The sequence below is a fragment of the Seriola lalandi genome, unplaced genomic scaffold (genome assembly GCF_002814215.2).
Source record: "Seriola lalandi dorsalis isolate HSWRI2012SDOR001 ecotype SW California unplaced genomic scaffold, Sedor1 jcf7180002054519, whole genome shotgun sequence".
NCBI classification, from domain to species: Eukaryota; Metazoa; Chordata; class Actinopteri; order Carangiformes; family Carangidae; genus Seriola; species Seriola lalandi.
This window is the reverse complement of record NW_019525072.1, coordinates 2,723,361-2,733,802: the sequence shown is the minus strand read 5'-3', so window position 1 is coordinate 2,733,802 and position 10,442 is coordinate 2,723,361. Positions and strand designations below refer to the sequence as shown.

Here is a 10,442-nt window from a genome sequence, read left to right as displayed (position 1 = left end):
CACCAACTCCTCCTCACATTCGTCAAAAGACCCACCAGCTGCTTGCAGGTATCATGACTACAGTTGTTTAAATAAAGTCTTAATGTGAAAGTAAAACAGTCACTGCAGCTGTTAGGTTAATGTAGCCGAGTAAAAAAGTACTGTGTACTGTAGGGTAGAAATACTGAAGTATCAATAATGGTGTTCATAGTAATGTTGGTTCTAATGTTAACAATAAATGTGTTGATTACATACATGCAATATTGTAGCCTGCACTGTGCGATTGATTTCAATAAACAGCCTTGCAATAACCAAAGTGAACTACTAACTCATTTGCTTCATTTTGAGACTAGCACATTATCTACAGGCATGGATGGAGTATTGCATGGACCCAGGGGCCCGAGGTCAGCAAGGGACCCCCTGGGCCAGAGCATCTGTATTAGGTAACTATCAATACTTCTTGTTTAAAGGTCACAGAGCTCAGTTAAAAGGCAAAAAACAACCACAGAAATTCAGAACAGCTACAAAGAGACTCAAAATTACCACAAAGAGAAGAAACATTATCCCAAAGAGAGGTAAAACAACAACAAAGAGACACAAAACAACTACAATGAGACACAGAATAACCACAAAGAAACATTAAATGACTACAATGAGACAAAATGACCACAAAGAGACATAAAACAATCCCTAAGAGGGGAAAAACAACCCACAAGAGGAGAAAAACAACTACAAAGAGACAAGCCTGTAAACCAGACCAAGCCGCGAGCTCGTGTTTATTCGCATTCGCAGATGGGTCTGACCACCTCTCCCATTCAGAAAGATTTCCATCCGTCCTGAGTCAACAATAAGTTTTTTTTGTTAATTTGGGGTTTTCTGGACTCATTCCTGCAGCACTCTATATAAAAGAGAAAAGGAGTAACAGAGAAAGTGCACACATAAACAATTGTGCATTAAGTATTGATGGCCGGCAAAGTTGAAACCAAACCTTCGCCTGGCAGTACCAACTTTATTAAATACAATCATTTTTAGTGTCATTATTACAACTAAAAATGGCAACCAGCTTTGATGAAAAAACTGTCGATCCGTGTGGACTTGAGTGCTCAGTGGTCACAGTGGAGAATTGCAACTCTATATTAAATTCATGGCTAATCGTGTGGCAGTGAACAGAATATTAGAAAAAACGGGCTCTTTTTTAATTTACTTTGAAGGTTTTCATGAGAAATGTTACTGTTGCAGTTTCTACCTTGACAGAGTTGCCTATTTATATCTATTGCCTACTAATGCATCCACCAGATAGGAGCAACATTAGCATTCTTAGGAGTGGTGTCTCTGGCTAGGCCCAGTTTATACCTCTTATGTATTAAATTCATGTCACAGTGGTAACCATTGGTGTCTCAATTAGACAATTAACCAGTGATGTTTGAAAAAGCCAGGCGGTCATTCAAAAACACTTCCTGTTTGTCTGAAAGATATTCCTGAGACTCTTCTAGCTATCTGGATAAACAAGTATTACTTCCACTGAATGATAAAAAAAAGATTTTTAACTTGTTTCTTGTTGCTACATACTCAACTATCTTCACCAATCAGCTGCAAACTTTGCTTGCTTGTTTTTGTTTTTATAAAATATTGATTATAATGACTTTAATTCAAGTGCAATTTACTAGCAGGATTATTAAATATAACGAGTAATCAGCAGTGGTAGTTGACTGAACGTTCACTGCCCTCCACTGGTCACAGTAAGGAACTTCATCAAAAAAAAAACATGTCAGCACTTTCACAATAATATCACATAATATTACAATATTAAAATTACGGAAAACAGTACTATTATCTGACACGAAGTGTGCCAGAGTGTCTTTGTCGTATTATGGCGTTAAAAAATACATAAACCAAAGCGGTACATATACTACGATATGATTGGCTCGCTCCATATGGCGTCTCCTCGGGGGGAGGTGCTTACCGTAAGCAGGAAGTGTGACGTAACATTTGTTTTGGAAGAACGAAGCAGTGACACCAGCGACGGAAGAATGGAGCAAAACGTTGAAGATTACAAGGTATTGCCCACTTTTTACAATAATTTACCGACAGTATTAGAATTTTTGAATGGTGATAACTTTCTCCACATTTCGTTTGTGGTATTTTGTGTGGAACTATTTGAGCTTGTCAGTGGTAGCTGACGTTAACACTTCAAGCTAGCTGTCGTTTCTCTACGGTTGCCTATAGTGCGAACTCGTAAAAAATAAATCTGACAGTTACATGTTGTCATCTGACTGATATGTAAAATGTCGGATTCTGTTGTATAGCTAGCCAGTAGCTGTGTCTACAACCATACAGATACGATAGTTTGCTAACTATGTCAGTCAATACTAGTTCATCATAGCAGAGTCTACTAAGTTTTTCTATTGTTTCTGGCCGAGCAACCTGATAGACCACACACACTGAAATCATGTGATGCCTCTGTCATTTAATAGCTCTGTTGTGTAACCTGATTTATCTGCCATAACTAAGAGTTGCTCTTGACCCCTGGACATATTATTCGGTTGTATCTGATCTGTATTGTTACTGTTGATGCAGTAAAGTTAAGGCAATCTGACGAATTAGGTAGAAGTTAATTATAATTAGGTAGGCATATAACCTAATTATAACAAAGGCCAGCGTTAGCCTAAAAGGCTAATCATCTATTGTCCGTAGCAAGATTTTAAAAAGCCTATAATTAGTTAGGTCATATATCCTAAAATTCATGGCACACAATTGACTAATACTGTACACATCTACCAACCAAACAATGTCACCCTAACCCTAACATATTACAGAGTAGTTAACAAAAATCCATACTAAATAAGATAAGAAAAAAACAGACAACAGCAGCAGAGAAAGGCAGCTAGCATAATGTTAATATGTTTGATTGTTAACAAAGCATTAACTGATTTTCTTTGTCATATATTATACTAGACTGAATACTGTATATTTGGATATTAGAATATTTGTCAGACAAGACAAGCAATTTGAACGTGTCATCTAAGCTGCTCCCATAACCAGAATTAGGCACAGAAGTGAGGTATTGCCTTATGTAAGCTTACTTTTTACGACTTTACCTTTATGTGGCATTTCTTCCCACACAGCTGATATTTGAGAAGGAAGGGGTGTACCTCCACACAAATGCCAAGAGAAGTAACCAGGACACCACCATCCCAGGGTTTATCCGTATTGTGGAGCGGGTAAGTCAATATGTCTGAGTCAAGCCTGATACAAAGAGAGAAATCAGGAAAGCACTGGAATTAGTAACCATGTCTTTGTTTTAGGCCGGGGTGCCAGCTCTAGAGTGGAGCCCACTGGAGGATGAGGGTCGCAATGCCCCTGCTGTACTGTACTCCAAAAAGGTGAGTAACCACGTGTTTGCTACACATGAAAGGGACAAAATATATTAGGGAGTATATTTCTGACTCAAATTTAATTACCATCAACTATTTTTTAAATAATTAGGATGGAGAAGGGGGAGAGGAGGATACAAACTTTGACCCTGGTTATGAGCCAGACTGGGCAGTTATCAGCACCGTGAAAAAAGATAGAGAACATGTCCCAGTCAAAGAGTCAGGTACAGTTTACACTTCTTTCACTTCTGTCATGTTAAGAAAGCGTACAACTAAATATCCCTTATTTCACCTGCAGGTCAGTGGTCGTTCTCTCTGCCTCTCTCAGAGCTGTACTCTCTTCGGAGGGCCCGGTTCTCTTTGGGTCGAAACTTTCTAGTGTTGACTAGTAGAGGGGGGCACCCATTGCCTCCTCTGCACTTCCACAGAGGAGGAACCAGAGAACTTCTTAGGGCTCTGCATCGTTACATCATCCTGGACCAGTAAGTATTTTTACTGTGTGCGCCAGCGGCAGTTAGTGTGTTAGAATTCATCTCAGCTCTTTAAAAAGCTGATGTATAGATTCAGAGTTGCTTACATCTTTGTTGACACATCACATGAGTGGAAAAATATCACATGGCTCCTGTTGTTATCATCAGGTCACCAGTTGACGGGCGGCTGTTTCTTGCCTACCCGCATGACTCAGGTGCTCTGTCTCAGTCCTTTGATAAGCTGCAGCTCCTTGATGACGGAGGCTCGGATCTTGTCTCGGTAAATTATTATTTATTTACTTTTTTTTTATCTGTATTTAAAAAAGGAAACAAGAGAAGGTAGTATATGATATGTCTAAAGGGACAAAAATGTTGTCAATATAAGGTTATACATAATGATAATAAACTGCATGATAGCACACACTGATAATAAAATAATTCTGGGTTCATAAGCTTGTTGATCAATACTGATTAACTGGTCAAAGTCACACTCCAGCCCATCCTTTTTTTTTTAAACATTTACAGCTTAATCATTGAAGATCCCAACCTCCCCACACATTATAGAGCGTGGCCAGTGTCACAGCACATGACAGAAATGTCTCTCTGTCAAATCAAAAACACAGTGGAAGCAGATGAACTCTGTCAAGATTACTGCAATTCCCATTAAAAGTAAAACACCTCTGCTTCTCTTCCTCTTTGTAATTCTGGTTTCTTTTTCGAACAGAGATTCATCCAGGACCCCTATGCCACTACATTCGGTGGATTCTCCAAAGTCACAAATTTCTTCAGAGCGGCCATACGGCCTCCGGATTCCTCCATCCACTCGCGCACATCTCAGGATCCTAATTTGCCCCCCCAGTCTGATGAAGAGCCTGGATTTGAACTCATCACCTGTGTAAGAGAAAGACACTAAAAGAAATATTTAACTATTTAAGGTAGAAATCAATGTATAATGCATAGAGATTACAGATGGTTAAACAGGTAAAAAGAGGCATAAGAATCAGAGCATTAATTAGTTGTTTATGTTTGTTTATGTCTTTCCATCAAGGGGGTAGAGCTCGGTCCCAGACCAGATGTAACTAGGGGACAACCTCTGGACAAGTGGGAGGAGTTTCTGGACCCTGAGGGGCGCGTGAAGAACCCAGAAAAAATCAAAGAGTTTGTGTTCAGAGGGGTAAGACTGTAAATACAGTGACAGTATATTTATCTCTAGTCTGGAAGACACTTCCTTTTTATGTCCTTTAACCAGATGCACATTTTTTGATGCCATTCCTGTCTCTTCCAGGGCATTGTGCCGTCACTAAGGAAGGAGGTTTGGAAGTTCCTCCTGGGCTTTTATCCATGGAACAGTACTGCTAAAGAGCGGGAGAACATTCTGCGGGTCAAAACGTTAGTGTTTTCATTACTTAGTGTCTTTTTGATTGTTTGACATTTTAGAAAGTACTTTCTATTTGTAGATTGGCACATTTTCCCAAAAAGTTAGTGAAACCACTTTAATGCCCCTCTGTGTCTGCAGGGATGAGTATTTCAGAATGAAGGTGCAGTGGAAGTCAGTCAGTGAAGAGCAGGAGATGAGGAACTCTCTCCTCAGAGGCTACAGAAGCCTGATAGGTCAGCTCTGAATCTGTCAAAAAAACAGAAAATCTGTTCATCACTGAATCCATCAGCTGCCAGAGAGAGCTGCAACTGATGCTCAAGTTGAACTGTCTTTGTTCTTTTGTGACAGAGAGAGATGTCAGCAGGACAGACAGACACAATACGTTCTTCTCTGGGAACGACAATCCAGGACTGACTCTGCTTCATGATGTGCTGATGACGTACTGCATGTACAACTTTGATCTCGGTATGTTTTTTATTTGTTTTTTTTTTATAAATTGCTGGCAAACAGAGATACACTACCGCTACATCTTCAGTGTCAGACTGAAGTGCTTTATAGGTTAGACTGGTCTGTATGAGAACGAAGTCTTAACAATTCACCATTCATGCCATTTAGCACTGAAGAGCCAGACAAGAAGAGATCTGATGACAAACTCTGTGCTGTGTGTCATTGCTTAATAATTCTTAAAAAAAACATAATGAGTGCCAGTGAGAAGCAGAAGCCAGAGTGTACAGCCTTCAATGGTCAAACATAACTTACCGATGATCTCTGAAAACAGATGATTAGCAAATATAGAACAGGAAAAGAAAATAATCTTTATATGAATTTTCACTCATGCATGATCCATTGTATAATAATAGTGTTGATAAAGTTTATTTATATTGCATTTACCAAAGCCGGAGATTTGAAAGTGCTTTATGAGAAATAAAGAAGAATGTATTTCCTATGTAAGTACATAGAGCAACCTGCAGACTGTGGCTCCAACTTACAATTATTTTCATCATCAGTTAAAGTGTCAACTATTTTCATGATCAATCGTTAGTATGTTGAATGTCAAAAAATACATCCCAGCAAGAAAGGTGACATCCTCAAATGTTTTGATTTGTATGACCAACATCTAAAATCAAAAGATATTCAAGCTGCAATGATAAATGACAATATGCACTGATAATTCTTACATTTGAGAGGCTGGAACAAGAGACTGTTTGGCATTTTTTCATTGTCTTTGCTTGAAAAAGGATGATTAATCAATTATTGAAATAGTAGCTGTTTATTTGTCCGTTGATCATCTAATCAACTGCAGGCAAATACAAGTGGATAAATAGACACACAAATAAATAGACAAATTGACCCAATTTAAAAAAGGTGAAAAAAAAAAAGGGCTTCTGCTAAAATAAAGTGATTTAAAATAGGTAATGACAAAGCATCAGGTCATCAGACAGGTTGTTCCAGAGCTGAGGTTCCCTGACAGCAAAAGCGTGATCTCCTTTAGTCTTACACATTTACATTGGAACAGGTTCCTATCGGACAACCTCAGGCTGTGTGGAGGCAGTGCACAGTAATTCAGAGATGTAGTCTGAGGCCAGGCCACGCAGTGCTTTAAATACACACATAGACAATATGTTGCACTAAAGACCTGTGATCTATGATATGATTTGCTAATCTCAAGAACCGTGTCCCTCTGAAACCTCTATTTGTTTCCTCTTCCATCCCTCAAGGCTATGTGCAGGGGATGAGCGATCTCCTTTCTCCGCTCCTGTTCATCACCCAGAACGAGGTGGAGTCCTTCTGGTGTCTGACGGGCTTCATGGAGCTGCTGGTTAGTAGAAATGTCTCTCTGTCTCAGGAATTTTGGTCGTCCCTTTACTTATGTTCGTCAGAGGAGATTCTTACCTGTACAGCTGTGTTACTTTAACCTTATTGTTTGTGTGTCAGTGATGACTTGATCAGCAGTTCTAGTTGAAATTAAAACAGAAAGCACACATTGTTACTGCGGTTCGGATCCCTTTCAGGTTTCACACTCAGTGGCTCATATAAATAGCAGTATATTTTGAAAAGTTAAGACATTTGATCCATGTGACCATCACAGTCTTACTGGTGACTAACAGACCTCTGCTGTTTTCCTCTCTGCAGCACCAGAACTTTGAAGAGTCTCAGGAGGCCATGAAGCAGCAGCTCCTTCAGCTCAGTATTCTGCTGAAGGCTCTGGACCCGGAGCTGTGTGACTTCCTGGGTTAGTCAGCTAATATTCATCCACTCAGACTGGATTCGACTAAAATAAACCCTAACCAGCCCTGAGGCACAGCTGGGCGCTTGTAGCAAAAGTCATAAGGAAAATGCAGAGAAAAGTAGGGCAGAAACAAGAATAAAGCAAACGAGAGGCTGTTCTACATAATGCAACCTCTGGATTATACATTACAATCTATTAGTTATGTAGAAAGGTATCTGCTGATGGGGTGCACACCAGGTAGATATGCATGACAATGTATGCTAAATGAGAGAAAGAGACTAACTGGAATTCATGAATTTCAGGTTAAGTTGGGTATGCATGGCAGTAAAAAATGTGTGTAACTCTTGATGTTACTCATTTACAAGGAGCTCATTCTTCTTTTGTTTCTAATTTGAAAAAAAAAAAACCTTTTGTCTGTCAGACTCTCAGGACAGCGGCTCACTTTGCTTCTGTTTCCGCTGGTTGCTCATCTGGTTCAAGAGAGAGTTTCCCTTCGAGGACATCCTCATTCTGTGGGAGGTGAGTGCACAAAAGCTGCTTGTGCTACTATACATGAATATTTTTATAATGCTAAAACAACTAAAGCACAGTCAGTGAGAGAAACAGTCAGGCTCACTTCACTACTTTAAACCTGGATGATGTTAAACTTCATATTAGCCTATGACGAATAACATCATTTCATGTTAAAAATATGACATTTATTCAGATATATTCTTGATTTAAAAAAAAAAAAAAAAAGTAAATATTATTGCAACTCTTTTTAAATACACATGAACGTCTGCACATAATGCCGATCAGCACCGGTCTGTGGGGACATTCCCATCAACCAGAGTTTGCCAGAGCTGAAGAGGGTGTTCTGTTGTCTGTATGTAATTGTAAACATATCTGGAGGCTCAATTAAGCACCAGTCAGACACCTGCATTATTTCTCAGATTATGTGTCCCCCGAGCAGCACAGTGCACCAAGCTGAAAGTTCCTAGATGAAATATGTGGGTAGGAACCTTCAGCATGTTGCACTGTGTTGCTCGGGGGACACTTCAAAAGTCCCGGAAACAGCGTCTGTTGGGTGCTTGTGTTGAGCCTCCAGATATGTTTATGTACATAAAGACAACAGAGCATGATGTTAGAGGGAGCAACCATTGAGACGGAGACAGAGGAGGCTACAGCAACTAGGAGCCTATGATGGAAAAAACCCAGGAAGTGTCCAAGAAAGGTTTTCTACGCTCCAGATAAAAAAGAAACTCTGTGTTCAGACCAAGGGTTAAGGTCTAAGAAAGAATGATCGATGGTGAGGGCAAACATGGACTCCCATTGGTGTGGCTTTCTCTTGTTGGAGAGCGCTGAAAGAAGATCCTGGAACTGTGGAAAGTTCTGTTTTCAACAGTGTTTGTGTAATTACTCTCACTGCCAGAGGAGGGAGACAAAAGTTCCACCCTGTGGGTTTAACTGCAACATGTCTGAGGAAAAATCTAATTTGCTCTGGAAACATACAGTACTGTCGTGTATGTGATAGTATGTAACAGTGTATGTTATATAGCCGAATGAGTTTACAACAGCTGTTGTTTTGTAACAACCTGTTTTCTTCCTCAGGTCCTGTGGACTCGTCTTCCATGTGACAACTTCCACCTGCTGATCGCCTGCTCGATCCTTCAGTCCCAGAGAGGAGAGCTGATTGGCTCAGACCACGACTTTAACACTATTCTGAAGGTGCGTGCGGCTCGTGTGTTATATCATGACTTCAGTTACCTTTGTCTGTCAACAAACACATTTTCATCGGTGGAATCATTTCTTTACTGTGACTGATCTGCAGCACATTAACGAGTTGACGATGAAGTTGGACCTGCAGAGCGTTCTACGCGGAGCAGAGGCCATCTACCTGCAGCTGATTCAGTGCAAGGTAAACGAGTGCTTCATGTGTTGATGGACATCTTGAAAATCTACACCGGTGATTTCTGACTCCACGAGGGATCAAAACATAAATCTTACATGAGAGCCACAACCATAAGAAAGAAATGGATTTCTGTTGTGCGAAATTCTGTTGACTTCTTCTAACATAGCTCTAATATTTTTTTTTTCATGTGTCTGTGTGTGCGTGTGCATTATTTCCTTATTTGTTATGCATGGTTTGTTTTTTGTTTTTGTTTTTTTTAATTCTGGAAAATGTTAATGGAAAATTGCATTTTGTGTCTTTCTAAAAAGGTATAACTGATGTTTCATATTTTAATTTTATGCATCTACTCAATAATAATCAGTCACATCTATATGAATATCTGTGATTGGCTCAATTCTTCTTTAGCTGTTATACCTATTTTTCTGGATCCATCCATTTGCTACTGCAGTGACTAAAATCCAATCCAGGGTTTGTAGTTTTTTCCCACTTAATAATCCTCTAGCAATGATCATTTTAATATTCATAGACCCTTTGAGAGTTTTTATTTTTTGCATATTTTCTAGTGTTTTATAAGTACATCAGCTGCACTTCAGACATTAAGTCAGGAAAAATGAGGGAGATTTATAAATGCATCGCTTTATAGGAATATAGAAAAATGTGTTTCTGTGTATATTTTTCCACATAGTTAAACCAACTACAAACAATGCTAACATAAAATAATGGATTCTCAGGTGTTAAAAGCAATTTGTCTTCATTATGGATTGTGCTTAAATCTAACAACCTCTCCTACCTTCTTCTTCCCCCCTCTTCACTCCCCCTCCTCCTCTGCCCTCCCCAGGAGCTCCCCCTCAAGGTGCAGCAGGTTCTGGGTCTCTACGTCCCCTCAAGCTCTGAGGAGGCCAGCCCTGACTCCCAGGCCAGCGAGACGCAGCGCCTCCTCAGCCAATCCCAGGCCGGAGCTGCCTCCTCTTATGCAGCGTGTGGTTCCACTTATCCTTAAATCTGTGGGTCAGCCTGTGGACTGACACTCAGTGAGAGATTTGTGGAAGATATTTATATATATATATATATATACACATATACATATATATATATACACACACACACATATATATATATA

At 39.7% G+C, this 10,442-nt stretch overlaps 1 protein-coding gene across 1 annotated transcript; it reads left to right on the top strand.

The window, feature by feature from the left end:
* Positions 1-1,958: 1,958 nt before the first annotated feature.
* On the top strand, positions 1,959-10,436 carry tbc1d17 (TBC1 domain family, member 17). Its single transcript, XM_023413834.2, has 17 exons — positions 1,959-2,036; positions 3,105-3,200; positions 3,285-3,362; positions 3,466-3,577; positions 3,652-3,835; positions 3,992-4,103; positions 4,548-4,718; positions 4,872-4,997; positions 5,109-5,212; positions 5,340-5,434; positions 5,550-5,666; positions 6,920-7,020; positions 7,335-7,434; positions 7,853-7,950; positions 9,022-9,138; positions 9,242-9,328; positions 10,161-10,436. The coding sequence occupies exons 1-17, from the start codon at positions 2,010-2,012 to the stop codon at positions 10,320-10,322; spliced, it is 1,887 nt and encodes a 628-aa protein (XP_023269602.1). The 5' UTR covers positions 1,959-2,009; the 3' UTR covers positions 10,323-10,436.
* The last annotated feature ends 6 nt before the right edge of the window (positions 10,437-10,442 follow it).